This window comes from Amblyomma maculatum, chromosome 1 (assembly GCF_055883805.1).
Source record: "Amblyomma maculatum isolate TAMU_Amacu chromosome 1, ASM5588380v1, whole genome shotgun sequence".
In the NCBI taxonomy this organism is placed as follows: domain Eukaryota; kingdom Metazoa; phylum Arthropoda; class Arachnida; order Ixodida; family Ixodidae; genus Amblyomma; species Amblyomma maculatum.
Genome location: NC_139344.1, coordinates 69,401,033 through 69,424,592, shown reverse-complemented (window position 1 = coordinate 69,424,592; position 23,560 = coordinate 69,401,033). Strand labels below are relative to the sequence as shown.

Here is a 23,560-nt window from a genome sequence, read left to right as displayed (position 1 = left end):
AAGAGCCATCGCTCCAGTCCGCAGTCGAAGGTCCCGGGTGGTCAGCCATCCGAAAGTAGCCACGTGCACGGAGGGCGAACTTTCGGTGACCTTCACAGTGGAGATAAATGGCACGTTGTAAAATCAAGATGACAGAGGAAGATGGAAAGAGGCTAAAACAACCTCCTTTGCTGCTGCTAGCCGCAAGCAAGGGCGCGGCAAGAGAGAGCGAAAACAGCGATAGAGTCTTGTCGACCTATTAGAGAGGCAACAGCGCGAGCCCCTGATCGTGACTCGTCGTGTCGTAGCAGACACGCCAAGAGAACAAAAACCTGCAAACCTGCGGTAGATGGCAGAACAACCCTTGAACCCGTAACCGCACGCACGCGCGCGCGGAGCGACCGCGCCCCTCAGCAAAGAAGGTGGCGGGGGTGGGCGCGGTCGCTTCATACTCGTCAGTATATACATACCAACACAATGCGGGGCGAAAATACGAACTTGTAGAAAGATTTGACAGATGGCGCAGCCTGTCCAAGCGCGCCAGCTTCGTACTTAGGGCGCGAAGATTTGAATGCACGATAGAGAATGTACCAAGTACGTTGGTGACACTGTGGAGGGGGGCAGTGCGAAAACATACCGGTACGTTTGTGACAGCGAAAGGGTTAAGCATGGCTTGAACCTAGTTATACAAGCAAAACTCTGTTAAGAGTGGTTTTGCATGGTTTAGCAAGGATGTACAGGGTTTAACTTCGGTTAGACTTCATTACTTTTCAAGTAATGCGATGTCAGTGCTGTAGCCTTTGACATTCCGCTCCTTCTCCTAAAAAGTGCAAGTGTAAAGTAATTAGGGTTTACTGTAGTGGCAACATAAAGCAACTAGTTTTAGTAAGTATCTTACAAATCCGAAGCTTTTTAGGTTTGCCGCTTGGATTAGGTCAGTTACAAGCGATTCACAATTGATGTGCAGCAACGGACCAATTTTTCAGACTCCTATAGTTTGGACTTTGTTCAGGAACTGTTATGCACTCCATAAAAACATGTTTATATACACAACCGATATTCCGGACTTCGTGAAGTCCAAAAGTTAGATTTTTTTAGACCAAAATTGGGCGCAGACTTTACTGTGGAGATAGTTTTTTGGTTGAAAGCTCATTTTTTCTGCACAATATTTGCAACTTTCATATAAGGGGCTGCAGCCATGCAGTCACTTCCGGCGCTGCTCTGAGGTAATACAGTCAAACCTGGATATATCGAATTTTGGTTATATCGAACTCGCGGAATATCCCCTTGAAAATCCCATGTAAAAGTATAGGAAAGCCGCGTCATATATCGAACTCAATTTCACCGGTTGTTCGATATATCGAACTCCGCACCACGCACTGGAAAGTGTGCTTTCCCCAAAGACGATGACATCACCCTCGGCCGTTTGCTGCGTGACATTTTCAAGCTTTGCGCGGAAGGAATGAGAGGGGACAGTTAGGCGACGGCTGGCCTACGGCAGCACCGCGCCCATCTGCAGTCATCTTTTGCCGCGCGCCAGCACGTGACGTTTGCAAGCCATGTGCGCGAATGAACCACAGAGAACCGGTGGGAACGAGAGGGGAAAAACGCGATAGAGCGAAGCGCAAGGGTGAGCCCATTCTTTTGCCGAGCTGTCTCTCTCCTTTCTCTTTCCCGGCCTTCGTTCACGGTAGCACGCGCTATGCATGCGCCAAGCCAGCTCAGCCCGTTTTCAGACAGAACGTCGGACACTTTCTCCAGCATGTGTTGCGAACCCTCTATGCGCTGCGGCTGACGTGATATGGCGGCTGGCGTGCATGGCGCCTGCGAACACATTAAGAAGCGGCAGGTTATTTTTTTTTTTTTTGCTGGAGTCATTCATTTTTATCGTGCTGTACGCGCGGCGTAGTGTAAGCTATGGTGGCTGCGCATGTCAAGAAGCAACACCCTTTTTTTTTTTTTTTTGCGGGAGTCGTTTATTCTTGCATGTATGAATCAGCGAAAGCACGCGCTCAGCTGCGATCATAATACTGGCTTTTAGCATTTTTAGCTTCGAACAGCATTTAGCTATCACGGTTTCCAGTGATTTTGTGGCAGTGGACTACGCCCGCCCCAAGTGCGGTGTGATAAATCGAACCAGGCTCGTGCAATCAAGCCATCGCGGGCACTCTGCCAAGTTCGATCCCCGCCACTGCAGGAGCTATCAAAAGATAAACACGCCATGATGTTATCGCTGCGCAGCATCTTGGCACACTGCCAAGAAATGAGCTGTGGATGAGACTACAAACGGAGTGGCACGCGCCATCGACATGCAAGCGAAAACGCTCGCGATTTCTGCCGCGGCGACATAGAAACCTTTGAGCTGTCGCGGTGGCTCGAGCGGCGAGAGGGACGCAGTTCCAACAAGTTGGAAATTTTCGCTCGTCGCTGAGATCGCTCAATTGCTTGCACGTGAGCAAGCTAACCTTAATGCTTTTGCTTTTTTTCCAAATTCTTGGGTGCAAAAGTGGAGGATGGGTTCAGTATGGGAGTGGGTTAATTATGCGACAAATACGGTATCGTTTTTTCGCATCTTAAGTGCCATCACAAGCCGATTTCAGTATATCGAATTATCGATATATCGAACTATTTCGCGACCCCCTTCGAGTTCGATATATCTAGGTTCGACTGTACCCGACGAACGGCACCTACCTCACCAGCTTGGTGCAGCATCTCCTGCCCAAATCCTTTGCGTAAAGCTCCGTCAAACAGCCCTTCTAGCACGTAATTGTGTTTCAGATTTTGTCTTTATTGTAGCCATTGCAACAGGTTAATATAATTTGCATGTGAAACACACAGTATGGGCAGAAAAGATTAAAACAGTCTAACCTTCTACACACCACTGTTGGAACTGTGCGGTCAAATGTAGGATAAACTTCGCACGTTACCTTTAGATTGTATGCCCCAGAAGAGGGTAATCAAGCCATTTAATATCTTGATATGAGCAAGTGGGTTACTGATTATGAAAAGCATCATGCATCAGCATCATCCGTGAGGGCAACTTTTTTTTAGTGGCGTCCAGCTTTGGGGTTAAACCCCACAACCAAACCAAACCTTCACAGCACATACATTTTTGGAAATTTAAAACGTTTGTGGCCTGCCCAATTCCATGTATGCGGTGCTTGCAATCAGTAACTACCCGATGTATGCTAAATGAGGAAAGTGTACTGGCCTTTACTGAGATGTGTAGCTGTAACACACTCGGAACACATTTGATGTACTGAAAAACAGTGGTTACGGATTCTTTTCGAAGCTGAAGCTACCTCGTTTTCCTCAGAGATGGTCATGATTTGCAAAAGTCAAAATCGCTTCCTTTTGGAAGTGGTCCACAAAAAATCAAGTGGATTTAAAATGATCACAGCAGACCATCATTAATACCTTGAACCGATGCTCTTTTGTTGCGCCCAAACTAAGTATTCTGATGTGAAGGCGTGTATGTTGAAGTGGAAAACGAGGCCATATGGAATGCGGGTTTAGCATACTTGTAAAACGTGCGTGAATGCACAGTGTGGCATCTTAAAATGCTGTACTCTGCGAGCGCCTGTGATCTCCTGATAAAAGTTGAAACATTTATTAGTATTCATGATTCTTCTCTGGGTGTGTTCAGTGTTTCTCAGTAGCTCTTCGTGGCACGATTGGAGTTGCCTTGGAACGTATTGTACAGCTAGAATCAATATGAAAGGGAACACTGGAGCACGTGGCCTCCACGCTTTCAAATGAGCTGTCACCGACAGATGATAGAATCAGTGGTAAAGACTCATCCGAAGTAAGCATGGTCTGCTGCTCTGTGGCAGCAAGCATACCCTTGGTGCCACCCATTCTCGTCTTGTGTTGGTGACAGCGCTTTGCAAAGCACGGAAGCCACGCGCTCCTGTGTTCCCTTTCATTTTGCTTCTAGCTGTATCTGCCACACAATGCCATCAGCAGCCGGATATTTCACATACCAGGTCAGTCACACCCAAGGGGTCCTTTGTATAGCGCCCCTAGAACACCCGCTCACAAAGGGCTTGTACGCTGACTCATGATACCTTGTACATTTTTGCACCACAGAACACTCACACGAACATTTTAATGCAGCTTTGGGAATCGTAGCCCAGCACAACACTAGGCTAATGTGCCTGCTCGATCATCTCAAAGCAGCCATATTGGATTTCCAGTGCCGCCCTTTATAGCCATGAAAGTTGCGAATAGACCTGAGAGTGCATTGCTGTTACGACCAACCGGTTCCTCGCGGCCATGAAAGGTGCCCCTTGGATTTAAACGGAGTCATTCTGATGGACTAGTTTGGCTATTCTTTTTTCTTTATTTCAGAGTACTGTCAATTCCGATTTGAAATATTACAGGAGTAGGAAGGTGGGTAACCATAAAACAGGTACAATTCAAGCCACACAGCATACAAGAACCAAGAGTGTATGAAACGCAGACGCTTACAATACATTTCATGCTACATAGGTTTTCACAGCAGCTCATCACAGATGTTTGTGGTAAGAAAAACAAAGGGGTTCCACGCTACTGAACTAAATGTTGAGCGAAAGCTTCCGGTGCGGGCAACTCGCTGTTGTCGTTCGTCTCTACTGGGGTGGCAAATACCGAGTTGTTGTTATCACTAGCGGTTTCTTCTTCTGAAAAAGAAGAATGTTGTCATTCGTCTCTACCTAGGGTGGCCGCTGGTAATAATAACTTGGTAGTTGCCACCCTGGTAGAGACGAATGACAACAGCGAGTTGCCCGCACCGGAAACTTTCGCTCTTCATCCGGTTCAGCAGCGTTGAACCCCTCTAATTTTTTCTTACCACAAACATCTGTGATGCTGTGATGAGCTGCTGAGAAAATCAATGTAACATGAAATGTACTGTAAGCGCCTGTGAATTCTTTTTCTTTTTTTGCTCCTCCTCCTTCCTCTCCTTCTCCTCCTCCTCATTCTTTTCGTAGTGTTGCTTTGTCGCAACAAAAGGTAAAGGTTTAGTTACTCTCTTCCTTCTGAAGCTTTAGTAAATTTTGCTCTTGTAGGCAAAGCAGTAATAGCACAGTTTAATGAATTCTATTCGTGCGCAACTTGTGGAAAATAAGAGAAGTGAAAAGTATCATTGTTACAAAAGAATTCTTGTAGCATGAAGGCTTGCTTGTGTCATGTTGGTTTGGTACTTTTGTACCTCACAAAAGTGGTAAAAGCAGTGGGGTTGAGCTTTTAGCTAAATATTGTGTAAAACTGAGTACTGTAAAAATTTAGCACTTCGCTTTTGCTCGAATCTCGAGGTTTGCGAGGTCGGCACGTGAAAGGAATTCAGTAGGTGAATCCATGCGCTTGTACTGGTTATAAAGTTGACAGCTTTTCTGTATATTCTTTCAGGCGTGTGAATGTGATTTTTGTTTTTTTAAATTGGCGTGTTTGAGAGCCAGTCTGATAAGGCTGACATAAGCAAGCTGTCTTGTTTGGCAGGTGGAATGCGATAGGGTGTGTTTGATATAGAACAGTTTGTTGAGGGCTTGCTTAAGTGTGTGTTGTGTGTGCATTCCAGTTCAGATAGGATGAAATTATAATGCCTAAGTATTCGTACTGAGTGACATTTTGAAGAACAGTGCCATTAAAGTCGAATGAACTGCATGAAAACTGCAGACTTGATGTTTAATGTGTAAGCATTAAGTGGCTATGTTCGAAGGAGCTTGTCGCCAGAGTTTGTCGTCACGATTACGGTGGACCTAAAAGATTTAAATGAAAAATAGCAATTGTATGCAAAAGACGACCGAAGGATCTCATCAGAAAAATTGTGTGGTCAAAGTGGAGTCTTTGGTTAATTAATTATAGCTAAAAATGCCAATCAGATGTCGAAATAGCCCAGCGAGCTAATGTCGACGTTCAAACGGCCGTGACGTCACGCAGCCGGAAGATGACGGGTGTTTCGACGTCAGAGTGAAAAAGTGCTATTAAATGGTTGAGATCGATCATGAAGTGATTAACGAGTGTTAATTAATTAAAATAAAATATGATTAGGGCAAAGGAGGGTGAGAAGCAAGCAAAAGCATAAATGGAGACTGGTATATGGTGACATCACTGAGGTGCCGCCATGGCACGCCTCTAGCAACGGTGACGTTATGGAGAGTCGGCTGCGCAGCGTGTCTGGGCGCGCTGGTAGAGGAGGCGCACCAGTACAAAAAACGTCGCGGTGACTTAGTGTAGTGCAACGTTACGTCACGTGAGGATTGCTGCACAGCTTGCTACAGAATGTCAACTATGCAGCTGCTGTCATAATTTCCACAGTGTGAACTCTACAAGGGGCGCGCAATACACCTTGTACAGCAGCAATGTTCAGGCTTACACGTTTCTCCAGTGCAGATTCTGCAGTGCTCTTGGAATTTTTTTTTTTTTTCCCTTTGATACCTACATGGAAACAGTTTTATCAGAGTCTATCAACTTTGCAAATCTGCACACCACTGCACTACCTTATTTAGAGAATTATTCAGTCTTATTTGGGTTTCTTACACTATGCTAAAGCATACAGTCTGCAAAGAGGCAGATGGTGACTTTGGATTTGTTTGTTATATCTTCTATGTACATTAAAAACAAGCAGTGGGGTCAGATCAGAGCCCTGTGGAACACCAGACAAAACAGGAACACTATCAGAAACATGGCCATTTTATTCGACATACTTTTTCCGTTCTCTTTCTTCTCGGGAGTTCTATCTCCCAGTCTTTGCAACCATCATTACTCATGGAAACAAGAGTGTTATTGCTTCATGCTGCACATGCATTCGCTCATGGCATGGCAGCCACGTCATACTGTCTCACGAGGTGAAGTGACGCAGACATGAAATCATGAGTTCGGCTCAAATAGTCTAATTGCAGAGCTATAGCATAGCACGATGCGCTTCTGCGGGGTACCACTGCGTATGTGTTGATCGGTTTAGGAAGATGCATGCTTCACGGCATCCTGAACGCCTGCCACGTCGGGGCCAATTGGCGCACGTGCACGAGCGGCGCACGGAAGCAGATTATGTTTGCGTATCGTGCTATCCTATAACTTCATTATTGGCTCACTAACAAAACGTGGGGAGCAGTGAGGTTCAAGATTTTTAAAGCTGATTTTTTGCAGAAAGTTTTTTTTAGGTTAAGGTCAACAGATTTTTGGACTAATTATTCGGGCCATTTCCCGGGTCCCGCTGAGTCCAGAAAAATTCATGGTTGACTGTATGGTGTACTTTGCCTGAATTTATTCTCACTCACCATCATGGAAAGGTGAACTGTGACTAGCACACAAAAAGGAAAAAGCATCGAATAGCAGTGAAATCTTCCTGCGGTGTCATGACGGTATTACGATTTCAGACTTTCAGAAAGAGGAAACTCAACTATAGCACTTAGAAACTGCATTAGTACATATTAGTAATTTAGTTTTAGTGTAATGGGGTTTTAGTTAAAGAAAATGGCCTCGGCAGCTGCAGCGAGATTTACACATTGTTTACTAGCACTAATGATGCAAATTCACAAAACCCTGCACTTAATCCTTTCAAAATTTGTGCCATTATTAGATGCGTCCATCATCCCGCTCACCGCAACATTGTCTCATCACCCCTTCCTGTCATCTCTGCCTCATCCGCTCCCCCCATTCACAAACCAGACTCCTGTCACATACATGGCAGTGAGCGTTTTTCTGTTGTTTTTTAATCAGCATCAGTAGTGTTTTCAGCTCATTTTACTCTCCCCCCCCCCCCCCCCCCCCCCCTTTTTGTTTTTTTCTGGTGGGCACCGATCACCATTCTCATACCTGTGTTTTATGGTTTTATTTATTTTATTTGAAGTGCATTTTGTTTTATATATACACTTCAGGAAGGAGGCAAAAAGGCACGACGCCTGGCATGGGCCTTCCTCCCTGGGGGAAGCAAATTGCATTTGGCGCATGTATACAAAAGAAGCAAATACAATGAGTGTTGCGGTCATCATGATACCAGTTTCCACAAGCACGAGAAACAAAATCCATTAAAAAAAAAAAAACCCGAACTTAAGGTGTTCTGCATTAAAAAAAAGGAAATCATCACACGCCATGACTGCTGGAACAGCAACCTACGATGAACATACAAAAACTAAAAGCTGTACAGCGCATGTTACAGTAGGTTCGGATTTGTTGAAGAGAAGCAAGGTGATGAAATACAAGAAGTTATAGAATGAGAAGAAAAAAAAATTCATGTTCACTGATATGAATGTACAGTATATCACACGATGTACCAAAATGTCATGCAGTCAGCAGTGCAATCACTTTTCTCTTGTATATTTTATTACTTTTAATTGGTACAAAAGGTCGTCATGGATATTTGTTTTCAAAAGGGCAGTCATTTGGTATCTAATCGTTTTAAACCTGTAATTTGTTCTTGCTTTTGGTTCTCTTATTTCCATGTGCCAATGGTGATATGGATTTTGAGGTAGCTCTAGCGTTACAAAAAAACTGAGGTTCAAAATTAATTGTATTATATGTCTCAAGTGCTAACCGAAGAGTTTTTAACTGAAAAATGGTTAATAGCCCTAAGCAGTTCCGCTACGGATCCGTGCTTTCTAAGTAACCTAGGTTAGCAGTTACTCTAATGGCTTTTTTCTGTAGCAGAAACAAAGCATTTAAATTAGTCTGTGTTGTATCGCCCCATATCCGCAGACAGTAGGAAGATACAATAAAGTTTTTTTTTAGCCATATGTGGTGGCCCAGGTACAAGCAAACTATGACAGATTGATTGTTTACAAAAAAAAAACTTAGCCGATGATCATGGTACTCAATATCGTGAAATTTGAGCGCAGCTATCCAAATATTTCAGTTCCGCAATGTGCTTTGATAAGGAATTTCAGAAGTTTGTTTTTATATACAGTCTAACCCGGATATATCGAACTCGAAGGGGATCGCGAGATAGTTCAATATATCGATAATTCGATATACAGAAATCGGCTTGTGACGGCACAAACGATGCGAAAAAACGATACCGTATTTGTCGCGTAATCAACCCACTCGCATAATATACCCACCCTCCACTTTTGCACCCAAGAATTTGAAAAAAAAAAAAAAAAGCGTGAAGGCCAGCTCGCTCACATGCAAGTGATTGAGCGATCTCACCGACGATGCGGCAGCGACAGAGCGAAAATTTTCAAACTTGGAACTGTGTCCCTCTCGCCGCTCGAGCCACCACGGCAGCTCAAAACAAGGTTTCTGTGTCGCCGCGGCAGAAATCGCAGAAATCGGAAATCGCGAGCGTTTTCGCTTGCATGTCGATGCCGCGCGTCACTCCGTTTCGGTCCTTTCATCCACAGCTCATTTCTTGGCAACATGCCAAGATGCTGCGCAGCGATAACGTCGGGGCGCGTTTATCTTTTGAAAGCTCCTGCGGTGACAGGGAGTGAACTTGGCAGAGTGCCCGTGATGGCTTGATTGCACAAGCCTGGTTCGATTTATCACGTCGCGCTTGGAGCGGGCATCATGATCGCAGCAGCTGACCGTGTGCTTTCGTTGATTCATACATGCAAGGATAAACGACTCCCGCAAAAAAAAAAAAAAAAAAAGCCCTGCCGGTTTTTAACGCCCGCAGCCGCCATATCTTACGCTGCGCCGCGCGTACAGCACACCGATAAAAATGGATGGCTCTCGCAAAAAAAAAAGAAATAAGAGAGAGAGAGAGAGAGCCACGTCAGCCGCCGCGCGCAGAGGGTTCGCAACACACGCTAAAGCGTCCGACGTCTGTCTGAAAACGGGCTGAGCTGGCTTGGCGCATGCATAGCGCGTGCTGAAGGAAAGAGATAGCTCGGCAAAAGAATGGCACACCCACGCACATGGCTTGCAAACGTCATGTGCTGGCGCGCGGGAAACGATAAGTGCAGATGGGTGCCTTTGGGGAATGGGGTGGCACTGCCCAGAGCAACCCTCATTCCTTCCGCGCGTGGCTTGAAAACGTCACGCGGCAAACGGCCAAGGGTGATGCGATCGTCTTTGGGGAAGGCCCACTTTTCAGTGCGTGGTGCGGAGTTCGATATATCGAACGACCTGTGAAATTGAGTTCGATATATGACGCAGCTTTCCTATACTTTTATTATGTGGGCGACGTGGGCGCATTTCTTTCCTGCGCAAACATATTTACTGCAGATAATTTGCGCTTTCATTAAGGAAGGGCATGGTACCGTGCATAGCATATAGTCCTAAGCTGCCTGACATAGTGACATAAGAGTACCTGACATAGATATAAATACCCACTTTAACCAACCCATCTGGACGGCCCTGCATGGTTTAGGATATGCATGTCTGACTCGGGACCCTCGAGTCTGTGGTTTGAGTCCCATGTTATCTAATGTCAAGTTGGTAGCTGGACACTTGGATAGCAGTCTGTACCACCTCCATGCCTGCAATCTGTGGGACATGCCAACAGAATGCCAGAAGCATGCTTGTAATTATTCGCTTAGAGTTCCCTCCAGTGCCGTTTGGTCACCACTGGTTTTCCATTGGGTACAAGATTTCCCTCGGTGTGGTGCTCTGCTCTTCTGGGATGGATGGATGGATGGAAACAACTTTATTTAATAAAAAAAAAGTCTTCCAGGGTGTTCCCGTACTAGTCCAGGAGTCTGCAGGCTTTTGCTTCACATAGAGCCCGATCTACCAGCCATTTCTGACCAGCGGGTTGAGCTGTCCGCAAAGCAGCCTCCCAGGAAGAAAAGGTGGGATGGGGGATGGGGGGCACTGCCTGGGGGGAAGGACATTCCCACAGGTAGTGGAAAAGTGAGGATTTTGGCTCGCCACAGGTGTCGCAGTGAGGGGGCAAGCCAGGGTGAAGGCATGAGAGACGGTAGGGGGCAATGAAACAATCCGTCTGCAATTGTCGCCATGTAGCACTGGATAAGAGTGACAAGGTGCTGTGGGGTGGTGGCAGTGTCATGCGCTTGTGTTTGTAGAATGTGGTGATTTGGTGGTATGTAGAAAGGACCAATGCGGCCTCCTGCGCGGAGTTGGGTGCCTGATCATCCGGGGCTCGGGTAGAGAGGCCAGCGCATGAACGCGCTCATTACCGGGGATCGAGGCATGCCCTGGGATCCACGTTAGATTAACCGTTCGGTCGAGAGAGGTGGCGGTGGTAAGAATATGATGCGCGTCCGGTGTCGCCACACCGTTTAGGTAGTGGCAGTATGCCGCCTGAGAATCTGTACAAATTTCGGTAATGTCTTCGTCAATGGCTGAATGGGCAAGCGCGAGTGCGATGGTGGCTCCTTCCGCTTCTGCAGGCGAATTAGTTCGGATAGTGGCGGCGGCCCCCACTCTGCCATCTTCGTAGGCAGCGACTGCAGTGAAAAATCCTACTTTAGAATTCCCTGCCGTGTCGACATAGAGGATATCAGAGCGGTTGAGGTATCTTTTGGTGTAATAGCTGGCTCTAACTTTCCGCCTTCCCTGGTAAAGGCAAGCGCCCATGTTGCGTGGTAGGGGCTTCTGGTATATGTGATCCTGTGTGCCCGGAGAGATCATGAAAGGTGTAGCACTTGTTTGGGTGGCGCTGGATGGATTGAGACGGAGTTGTCGCAGTAGGCATTGTCCTGTTTCCGTGCGACTCAGGCGGACTAATTGGTTGGTGCGTTGAGCTTCTATTAATTCGTTCACGGTATTGTGAGTACCAGTGGCCAGCAGACGTTCTGTGCTAACCGTCTGTGGAAGACGTAGGGCGGAGGTTACGGCCATGCGTATTAGGATGTCCGCCTGCTCTGTTTGGCGCTGAGTATATGATATGGGAGGAGGTATGTGATTCGGCTAATGATTAATGCATTGGTCATATTGAGGGTTTCGCTTTCAGACAGCCCATGGTTGCGCGCAGCCACACGCCTGATTAGTCCAGCAACCTGCATGGTCTGTCTTTGCAAGAGTTTGAAGGGTGGTGGTTGCATCAAGTGCGTTGTTAATGAGAAGGCCGAGAATCTTCATCTGAGACACAATGGGCACTGGGTTTCCGTACATGTGAAGTTCAATGGGGGGATCTCCGGGTATGGGTTTAAGCTGCATTAGTTCCGATTTAGTTGGGATGATGAAATGATACTAAGAAAAAGGCTCATAATGGAAACTAAAGTGCAAAAAAAAAAAAGGACGAGCACACTTGTGCTTTAGTTTCATTTATGAGTATTTACCAACATTCCCAACTTTTTCCTTCCTTCTAGGGAAAAGGGTTTAGACCAAACTGTTGCGCTGATGGGTCAGTGATTTGTTCCATTGTCAGATAACCCTAAATCAGCCTTGTGCAGTAAAAAGGCTACATATGGGCTTCTGCCGCACGAGGCGGATCTACATATGGGCTTCTGCCGCACGAGGCAGATCTGCGGTTGTAAACATACTTGCTGAGCCTGTACATTTTGTATTGAGGTTTTACGGTCAGGCTAGAAACAGAAAATGAAAATTTAAGTGGGTGAGTAAGGTGTAATTAGAGCCCTTAGGTTTTTCAGGTGCTGTTTCGTGCATGCCTTGTCGGTGAAACTGTAATTTGAATGCACGAGCACTCTTTTATGCAGGAAAATCTGGCCGTGCGAGGAACTCATCCGGCAAGACAGCATTGCATCATCTGTCGGCTGTTCCATCTCAGCCTGGAGGTAATCCTTGGCACTAATTACTTCAACCACCGCCGCCACTGTTACTGCTGTGACTGCTGCAACCACCACTACCACCTCTTCGCATGGGTGCTGTTGCTTTATTGTGGGCACTTGCGGTTGCTGTGGCTTGCTTTGTTGGCACTAGAATAGATTAGAGCTGTATAAAGCTAAGCTGAAGGATACAAATTCGTGCGAGAAATTACAGTGAAGCCTTGACATTTGAATTTTATTAATTATAAGTGATGTTTTTCATCCGTTAAAGTCTTCTATTCATTTGAATTTACTAAACCCTCACTATTTCGAGCATTTCAACACGTGGTGTTGCTAATTTAAATAACACTATGATAAAAACTGTTTCGGCATGCTACTAGCTACTGTGGCATTGTGCATTGATTCCAGATATGCTAGTATGGGCAACTGTTGAAGCCCTTGGATTGTCAAATGTGTAGACCACGTGATCATCAGTTCTCCAGTCCAAGTTGGCACACCTCATAAGAACATATGTGAGACAGAGCTCACATGCAAAAACAAATGTACCACTGCAAGATATGTGCTGTGCTTACCTTATCGAGAATCCAAAAATGGAGCGTGCTAGAGAGTTGTGAATTGTCTGCATTTAAATTTTTCTATTCTAGTCGCACAACCAAAATAATATTCGCAAGGGTGTGAAAGAAAATTTTAATATTGCATTTCAAAACAGACATAGCAGGGCTGGCTATTGTCATTGGGGCTAAAGGTGCTTAAAACTCAAAACCATTCTTTGAACTGATGATACTTTATTGCATAAACGTGCCTCAGATATGTCAGACATCGGTTATGGTAGGCATTAAATGAGTTAGTACTAATAGGCTCATTAGTAAGTGGCCAGTCTATGCTTTAAAAGCGCCGCCACATACCTCTGATCATTGTCTCAGCATAACATTAAAGTAAAAAATTCAGGTCATCAAGACAAACAAAAATAAGTACCGTATACATGCGTGTAATGGCCGCACTTTTTTTTCTGAGATTGGGGTAAAAATCAGGGGGTGCGGCGATTACATGAGAAGAAAGACAGCGAAAAAAATTATTTGCGGAACTTTCATCCAGCCGCTCTTTTTCCTTCTTCTTTCGCGTAGTGAATCACTTTCAGCTTAAAGTGAGCAGTATAACTAACATATTTTCCCACCGAGGAAAAAAAAAAATCTTCAGCTCGCGAGCGCAGAACAAATCAGGGCAGCGATGCGTTCCTATTGCGAGGTCGCACGTGATATGCTTCGGGCGATCGAGGAAATGGCTGTAAAACGGAGGAGCGAACAGACTTGGATTGGATTGGATTTGCTGGCCTCACCCTTTGTAACGGGCGGGCAGCGCCCCCTTTGTAACGGAGGTGGTGGCCGCTGCCCCCATGCTAGACTTTTTTTTTCCTCAAATGTTCTTAATTCTTATTGGCAATTCTACTTCTAACCTTACGCTTCATTTTGGCTTTCACTTGATTTTTGGGCCCCACCTGGCTGCAGTAACCACAAAACGTTCCGTATTTCTTGCACCGCACAGTAGACGGCACTGCCCAACTTCCTGAAACTCATGGTGCGGCTTTTACTCGGGAAATTTTTAAAGTTTCTTTTTCGCAATTTTCTTTCTAAAGTTCGGGGTGCGTCCATTACATGCATGTACACGGTATTAATAAGCATGGGAAAGGCATTCTTATTGATCTGTTTTCGTCTGAGGATATTTGTTTATGGCCACACAGCCACAGCATATGTGCAAGCCATACACTGCCACAAACTCCTCCTTGCACTTGCAGCACTACTAGAGATCTTGAAGGTTGCGTGCATGTCGTGTGCACCGCCACCTGTTGCTTTCATAGCAATGCGTGGCATCACTGGCCATTGCGACATCAGCAATTTGCGGATTGCACAAACTTTTTGCGGTGCGTACAGCGTGGCAGGTGATTGCTACGTTGCTGAGTGCACAGTTTTTAAAGCTGTTGTAACGGTTTGTGCATTCATATCATTCCCAGTGGTACAAGGGAATGTTCATAGCATCCTAAATTCTGCACGCTGTGTGCAGTGCATTCTGGTTAGGGATTCATGGGAATTCATATCAGTCCACCCCACCGCAATAGCACAGTGGTTAGGGTGCTGGGCTGCTGTACTCAAAGATGCGCAATAGTATCGCGACCGCGGCAGTCTCTGTTCGATAGAGGTGAAAAGCAAGGTGCCCGTATGCTGTACGATGTCAGTGCACGTTAAAGAACCCCAGGGGGCCGAAATTTCCGGAACGTTCCACTATGGCACCTGGCATAGCCTGAGTCACTTTGGGACGTTAAACCCCATAAACCAAACCATCGCATCACTTCGATAGTCGATCGGCCAGGCTCGTATCACTGCAATTTTACTGTACTTACTTTGCTGCTTTCGTTTTGCATTTCTTGGGTAAATTAACAGAGTTCTTACAGTTCCGCAATTTCTGGCTACTAATTGAGTTGCATGGGGGCAGGTGCGTGGCATTGATACTAGCTTGCATTAAAGGGATACTGCAGCACTTTACCCAAAAATTGGGCCTTCAGCAGAAACCCACAGTTTTTTATGCTGCAAACTCTAGTATCTGGTTCAGATTAGGCAGAAAGAAAAATCGGAAAGAGCCTTTTTCAGAAGAAGTATGCAGCTCTCGCGACAGGGCTCACCACGGGTCGCGTTGTCGCCTGTGGTTGGCCAAGACATCGGGTGACGCTATTGCGCTGGAAACCAACTCAAACATGCGCAAAATGCTGCTTGAGTCATGGGACATTTAGCAGACGTAGAGAACCTTTCATTTTTATCGTACGCTCACAATATACGTTTAGTGAATTGACGGCTGACATATGTTCAAAGCCAAGCTGCAGCTCCACCGCACCCATACCTTCATGAGAAAACCATGTTCTGAAATGTCTTCTTACAAGAGGCTCGTCGGTTGCATTTCTTATTTATTTTGCATCTCCAAACAAAACAGGACTATGTAAAATGATGCAGCAACGGGTACGAAGTCACGAGGCAATATATTTTGAACAACTTCGACGATTGCTTGCTTGAATGCATCGAAGGAAACCTCTCTCAGTGCGCTCCATACAATGCGCCTATACTCAACTGAACCATAGACGCCTTATCTTCTAATAACACTCCCGTAAGGGTTCCATGAACATATCAGGCAGGTTTCGTGCTGGAAAGGATAAAGCCGTCACAACCTAGCTGCGACACAACAGTGGGCTCTCCGTAATCATCTGGTTGTTCGCAATTAAAGCCATTGCATGTACCTTTGCAAAAAAAAAAGAACGAGACACATACAATCATGCGCTGATGCTGTATGCCCACCCTATTGCGAGATTTCGCTCCATGAACAGATCGCAATCAATGCTAAACACGACTATTTACATCCAAATGAGACCTGAATAGTCGAAAGCAATGGAACTACAATCGGAAGTACAAGTTTTACTTCATTTTTATGCAAGGAAATGGAAGGAACAGAGTCATGGTTCAGCCACGCCTCTTTGACAAAGCCCTATGAAATTGCATTAGGAACAAACTGTGCATAGTCAGTCACGAAATTGCTTCGAGTAGAATGTTCACTTTGGTCGGCTTGAATTTATTTCTCTTCTCGGCAGCATTGTATTGCACCGCGAGCTTTTGGCATTGCGAGAAATGATGGAAGATTGCATCGTCATGCCCACAGCCGTTCATGCATACAAACACATGCATAGCTGTGTTGTATCAGGCGCATGACACTAAGTTGTCATGCTGTGTACGTACGCAACCCATGCAAGACGAACAGCAAACGCCAAAAGCGCCCTTGGGTGGCTCTGAATGCCTCTGACTCCTCAAAGTGATGTAACAACTGATGGAGAAGGAAGGTTTCTCTCTGCTTTCCTCCTCTGTAGCATCCACGCGTGGCATGGGAAATTTGAATTACACTTTTTGTGTCGGCGATTGCGCTTATTTTTTATGCGTAATCGAAAAAATAACTTCAGACACGTGATCAACAAATAATCTACTTCAAAAATCTAGAGTATTAGCACATTTGAAGACCGCTGCAATGTTCCTTTAACATGGGCCCAATATTGGTTGGTTGGTTGGTTTGTGGGGTTTAACGTCCCAAAGCAACTCAGGCTATGAGAGACGCCGTAGTGGAGGACTCCGGAAATTTCGACCACCTGGGGTTCTTTAACGTGCACTGACATCGCACAGCACACGGGCGCGTTGCTTTTCGCCTCCATCGAAAAGCTGCCGCCGAGGCCGGGATATGGGCCCAATATTGATGTTATATTCCAGCCCAGAGGTAGCATTGGCATTGGCCCTGCTATTTAACTCTTTTGGGTCTATGAATTACGAAATGTTCAAAAGCATGAATATAAAGATGAAAATTAGTAATACAAAAATTCCAGAATGTAAAGAAGGTGGTACAATGCCTCCTTTCTTATTATTAAATATATGTTTCTGTATGTTTTTTTTTTCTGATTTTTTTTTTGTCCATATCTTTCAGAACCATGGAATAAAGGGATCAGAAGGGTCTTGGCGAAAAATGTTTGAAGTATTTACACTGCTCCGCTATACATATGCTAAAATGCACTTCTTTAGTCGGTCTATCAAATATGAACAGAATGCAAACTTGCTGAAGAAAGACCAAAAAAATGAATAAAAGAAGCATGAACATCGAAATAAATCACTCCAATAAATCTAGATCAGGTTATAAAAAAAATATGCTGCGCTATCTCTTCTATTGGTTGTATAAATTTGGTATGCCGATCTGAAGGTTTCGTTTTTTAGTGCTGTTCAAATCCAGTGATCAATCTCTGGCTGCAATTGTTGCGGGTCAAATGTACTCATTTTCTCAGGTTTACTAACATAGTGCAGTGAAGTCGAATTGCCAAGGGACTAACATATGCTGAAGTTCACATTTTTCAAAGCATGCCATTTTCATAGCAATTGTTAAATTGCTAAAAGCATAGTTTTCAACTTAGTCATCCTTTGCCCAGAGCACAACTTTAGCGTTTGCATTTTCGAACTTTTTGTGCTTTTTTTGTCGGGCATGTTTTGGTGTACATTTTGTAGGGTGAGGCAGAATATGATCTAGTTAGTTAAAATTGAAAATCTCCTCTAGGGAACTGTCCTCTGAAATCTAGGCACTGAAACTGTACTCAACATGACTCAGTTTCCTATTTGGTTGTGTTCTAGAAAAGCTACTCCATGTGCAAGAGGTCTCCTTGTTCTGAAACCCTAGCAAATGAAAAGTAAAATAGCGGAAACACAGAGTGGGTGCATGTAACTGTTCATAAGCGAGCTGAAATCTAAACTGATTTTCTTGATCCAGTAGCTGATGTTTCAGCCTCATGGGTATTCGACTGATTCATTATCCAAGCTGCAGTTGGAGCATGTAAAATTGTTCTCAGACATTTGCATGACACTGAAATTGCATAACACTGAATTCGTAGCGCATTCTAACACAGGCTCCAGGACGTTTTAAATTTTGACCCCTGCTCTGAATAACCTTTTCTACATTGCAGCTAGCTGCAAAAAGAAAAATAGAAAAAAAAAAACACACAACTGCATGCAAACCCAAGCTGCAGTTTTCATGCTATCTGCATAGATGGTGCTACGTGTCCTAACACACAAAATTTTTTATTTGGAACACCATCGAAAACCATTGTTCATACCTGAGAGAATGCTTATGGGACAGTCCCAAAAGTGTTAAGGAACTTAATGCACTTAATACCTTTTTAATCAACCATTAAGGAATGTGACCACAGTTTCAATCTGATCTGTGAAGTAAATATACATACGAAATTCAAGTTTATCAACGCATTGGTGTCATTGTTAGCCACATGTTTCAGAGAACTGTCCATGATGCTAAATACACAGTGCTTGATAGGAACTAGTCAAGATGCAGATAACTGTGTTGGAAGCTTCATCATTTGACCTTTTTAATACCTTTGAGTTGTGTTGTGGAAAACACAATGAAGTTTATGTAGATTTTTACTATGAGAAATGTTGGTGAAGTGGGTGTTTAAGTGTATGAATATTAAATAATTTCTAATAGCAAATCGAATATCCGTCTTTTTGAATTGCTGATGAAGCAAATAATCCGCTTTAAATATTATTCAAAATGAACCGAATATGTTCTCAGTTCTTGACTAGTTTTCGAGTAACTGACATAAAGTTTGAATAATGCATGCTGGTGTTTTCTTTGGCAACTGTTTCACTTTGTTACCTCTGACGCCATTCAGCATGCTGCTGCAGTCTGTGCAGGATGGTGCATTCAGCTTTGTGTACACTGTTCATTTTACGGCGCCATTTATAATGCTCACACGTGTCCTCTATGATTAGAGGATGTGGAAGTGCTGACAGAGATTCAGCAAATCTTGCCTTGATGCCTGATCTAACAAGCCATAGCTCGTGCGTAGCTGTCATCTGGTTTATCTTGATGCGTGGCTCTAGTTTGCTTTTGTCATCAGTATCAAATGGCATTTTTCCAATATTTTTGATGGTCATGAAGTTATTACATAGTAACTATAGTGATTTAAGCACAACCGCATCACATACGGCGTGGCTCGAGCGCAAGGGCATCTAGCACCATTGTTTTCGATCTCATGCCTTCAGTTTGGGACAGCATTTGGCATGGCACAGGACTTGCATTCCAGCAGAGCCAATACACAGTGGCTGAGCAGACTGAGGCATCGTAGGCTTTGAGCGTGGGGCGGCTCACGTTGCAACTCAAATTGCTGCTTTGGTGTCAGTTTCGTAGCCATCTTGTCACATTTTGCTAGCAATGCATGGATGATCGACTGCTGACATCAGTCCTTCAGTAAAGAGGCATCTGTTCACCTTACTGTACCCTCTGACAGCATTCAATGACTCTGATTAGGTTATTCTTTTTAACTGAATGCACTTGCCTAGGAATGTAGTGCAACGAAAGGATAACTGATGGTCGCTACGGATAACAAATTGCTTCAAAAAGACGCGTTACCACGCTTCACCATGACAGCAGTGGCTGCTTACTCCGAAAAATATGGTCAGGACACAAGAATTTCTTTGATAACATTCAGTGATCCAGTGGTACTGGGGCATGGTGGTTACCTTTTCTGAGAGGAGTTTTGCATTTTCAATTTCAGTTGCTTATTTTTGAAATGAAGAATGCACTTAGGGCACTCAACTTTATGAAGTAAAATAATAAGGTCCAGTATTATCTACTGGGATGCCAATCTGCAGTATGTTGGATCACCATTGAATGTGTCATTGCATTTTGTGGCTTACGCTCTAAGGCAGGTATATGCAGAGGTCATTGAGTTTGTTGCATGCTTTATGAGAGAGCATGCTTCTGCGTGTTTTGTCTTGCATATGTGTCCTGATTCGCATTTTTCATTAGTGTCTCGGGTGAGCAAAGCGCAGTTCGGGTTTCCCAGGTGCATGTTAGCACTTTCACACAAGGACACCTTGCAAGGGGGACTAAGTGGGTTTAAACCCCCCATTCTTCAAATTGTTTGCCCTCTTAGAAGTAACGTAGCCTTCGCTGTCACCTTGTCACAGCCTCCAAGAACTAAGAACTCATCCAACCCCCTTACCCTTCCGTGGAGAGAAGGCTACACTACTGTTCTGAGAGGACATCTCGCCAATTTTGTTATCCTGCCCTTGTGCTGTTTATTGCTTATGAGCTAGTGTTCCAGCTTTGCATTGAGCAGCCATTTAAGTACCACAATTTTTTATTTAAAATCCATTGTTTTGGTAGCAGGTTTCTGTGCTTTTGTTGTTGGGTCTGTTTAGCGCAACTGCTGCCGCTTTATGTTCCTTGGTGCTGTTAGACATGCACTGGCTCTCAACTTTTCAGCACAACAAGCTATAATTAATGTACTATTGTGCCATCAATTGTGTGAGCAGGCAGGTCATTGTTTTTCTTTTTCTCGGTGCACCTAATGAATACGATTAATACAAATTACATGGAAAAGTATTTGCTGCTGTTTGTTAAATAAGTGTATTTGTTGGCCTGTGTTGCAACTTCAGTGTCATGTATCAGTCTTGAGCTATCAGTCTTGAGCCGCGTGTATAGGGATTGCATATTGCTAGATGCAGTCAATCCTGGATATATCGGACTCGAAAGGGATCTCAGAGAGCCTAGAAGTGAAAGTGTGGTATATCAATGATAGGGACGCTTATTCTGAAGTGACATGCCACCTGCTGACATACTGGCAATGCGCTGCTGGCGCACTAAGGTTAGTCTGCCTTGTTGCTAAGCCACTGCAGTCGGTGAAGTTGGTGAAGGTTTAGCATAATTAACAATGCAAAAGGACCAGTACAAGGAACAGTACAAAGTTCTGAATGCTTTCTTTGTTTGTGGTAATTAATCATTATACCGGGGCACTATAAGCACTGTACTCTTTCATTAATATTAAGGTACTGTTGGGTTTTGTAATATTTTCAGCACCAAGGGGAGCTAAGGTAGCCTGTTGAATGCCACCAGTAGCATTTGGTCACCACTTGGCAGCAAGGTCGCGGGGAACATGGCCCTGCCAGATTGAAGGCTGCTGCCAATCACTGGCTGCATTCCTTACGTCGCTTAGTTTTTACAGCATCTTCGCTTTTCTAACGCAGCCTGTAGGTGCCCAAGTCGCACTTAATCTAGCTCCATGCTCAAAAACTTATTGAAGAAGCACCATTCGGAGAATCAGAATAGTGCAACAATGTATTACATGTTCTGTTTATGAGAGTGTAGTAGACGTGTTCATTTGTGCTATATTTTGCATAGGATTTTCAAGGGAACCCCTTTGACTGTTCTATATATCCAGGTTTGATATATCGGGACCAACTTAAGAAAAAAATTTGCTTTTCGCATGTGTTCTTTAATGTATATACTGCAAAGGCCTTGCCATGGTGGGTTAGTGATTAAGTGCTAGACTACCGAGCCCCAGCGCATGGGTTCAATTCCAGCCACGGCTGCTGAATTTCAATTGAGGCGAAACGCAAGGCGCCCGTGTGCTGTGTAATGTCAGTACAGGTTTAAAAATAGCAGATGGGCAAAATGACTGAAGCCCTCCACTGCAGCATCCCTCGTATCTGTGATCACTTTGGCACATTAAACCAGATATACTGTCTTCATACCGCAAAGCTAGCTTAACTTTGCATTTCTTCTTGCCCTTCACAATTCGCAGCGATGTCTACGTGCTACTGTCATTCTCAAGGAAATCCACATTGCCTGCATCACTAGTGCTGTTGCATCAAAAGCAAAGAGCTTAATGTTTGACCACCATGTTGCTTGGGAGACGAGACTGTTTCTGAGACATGCCACTTGTTTAGGACCCTGTTCCTGACTGAAAGAATCGTCTTCCTCCTCTCCCAGATAATCACTAGTCATTGGAAGCTTGCCATGCAACTTTAGCAGGTAATGGAGTGGCATTATTCTTGCATTTGGAAATGTGCAATTACATTGTGTTGCTGGCCTCTGTTTCCCTTTTTATTTCTTGGGGGAACACTGTTGTGAATGTTGCTGTAGAAATCCCTGTGCTAGGGTTATAAGCTTGGAATGTTAAGCTGTGTTGTCATGCTGTGCTTTTGATTACTTTGTTTCTTATGTTGTTTCTTATGTGCAATCGTGTGAGCCTTAGAGAATGTTGGACCAGTTGGTCAGCCTGATTTAATGTTGTACCGAATGCGTTTTTATGAGGTGAAGCATGGGAGGAAAGATTGGGCAATAGCTTGTTATATCCTCCTACTTTTTTTCTTTTTTCCCCCAAAAAAGTTCAATAACAGCACTACTAATCCCAAAGATTTTGTGTGCTGTCAGTTTGATATCCCCACTCACAGTGATTGTAAAGAGATCGCTGAAAGGGGTATTAGTAGGCTCCTACTGCAAATTAAATACAGGACTAGTTGATGTACAATATCAGCTGCATGGTACTAGGGATATTCATTAAGCCTTTATGCTCACTACTGCTCAATAAAGTCTCTCTTATTTCTAATGTTGCCAGTGGCAACGATTGCCTGTCGGTGCCATCTTTTGAAAGGGCATAAAATAATTCTCAAAGACTGTAACTGTAGATTAGTTAATTTATTGCAAAAAAATAAAGGTGAAAAGGGGGTAAGGCCTTTCATACTCAAAAGTGGATTTTCATATGAGCTTGGCTCAGTGTGCATTGCCTACTACTCTTAGGTCATACCTGGTATGCATGGTTTCAAGTTTTGTATGGAATGCTGCATGTATCTTCTGGAACCTGTGCCTTTCATAACATTTGAAATGCAGCATGCATGCAATATGCATGTGTATCTCGTCACTTGTGTGGATCTTTTATCTTCATTAATTTTTATAACTAGTATGCAGGTTCTAAACGTTTAAAAATATCAGTGCTGCATGTTGCATATGCCCATGAAATATAGGCTTGTAGGCAATGCCTTATCACTTTTTCATTATTTTCTAAGTCTTCCCATAAGTGTCCTAAATAAATACTTTTGGAGAATTTTCTGTACAGTGTCTGTCATCGCCACCTAAGATGATTTTGTTACACATGTAAAGGAAATTTGATGGCACAAAGTCATAATTGTGCAGTCTACCTTTCTTCAAATGATAGTAAGTACCCTAAAATTTTCTTTTTTTAAATATGCTTTTGTAATAATCTTGTGCTTTGGTTGCATTGCAAAGCTTCATGGTGTGCCAAGGCAGCTCTGGCTTCTTAGTCGAAAAACGTGTTTGTCAGAATATCTTCCTTTTGTTCTTAGCTTCAACATTTCATTAACTTTTAAGAGTAAAAGTTAGCTCTAATTTTAGTCTCGTCATGATGTATTGCTTTCCTGGAGAAATACACAAATGTGGCAGGTTACTTGAAGATGCCTCTTGGTCTGTTTGCTAAAGGTTCATAGTTGGTTCTACTTTTATTCTTAAGTGTCAGCACATCTGTTTTCTCGCTTTATCGTCCCTCCCTCCTGAACCAATCTCACCTTGACAATGTGGTTACTGTGATGCTGTAC

General features: G+C 44.1%; 1 protein-coding gene across 3 annotated transcripts in view; it reads left to right on the top strand.

The window, feature by feature from the left end:
• Positions 1 to 23,560, top strand: part of Nak (Numb-associated kinase) — a 102,457-nt gene that overhangs the window by 74,712 nt on the left and 4,185 nt on the right. For all 3 annotated transcript variants that reach the window (XM_084588307.1, XM_084588305.1, XM_084588304.1), the window contains one exon: positions 12,522 to 12,599. In XM_084588307.1, coding sequence (XP_084444433.1) covers positions 12,522 to 12,599 — 78 coding nt within the window. The remainder of the gene's footprint in view (positions 1 to 12,521; positions 12,600 to 23,560) is intronic.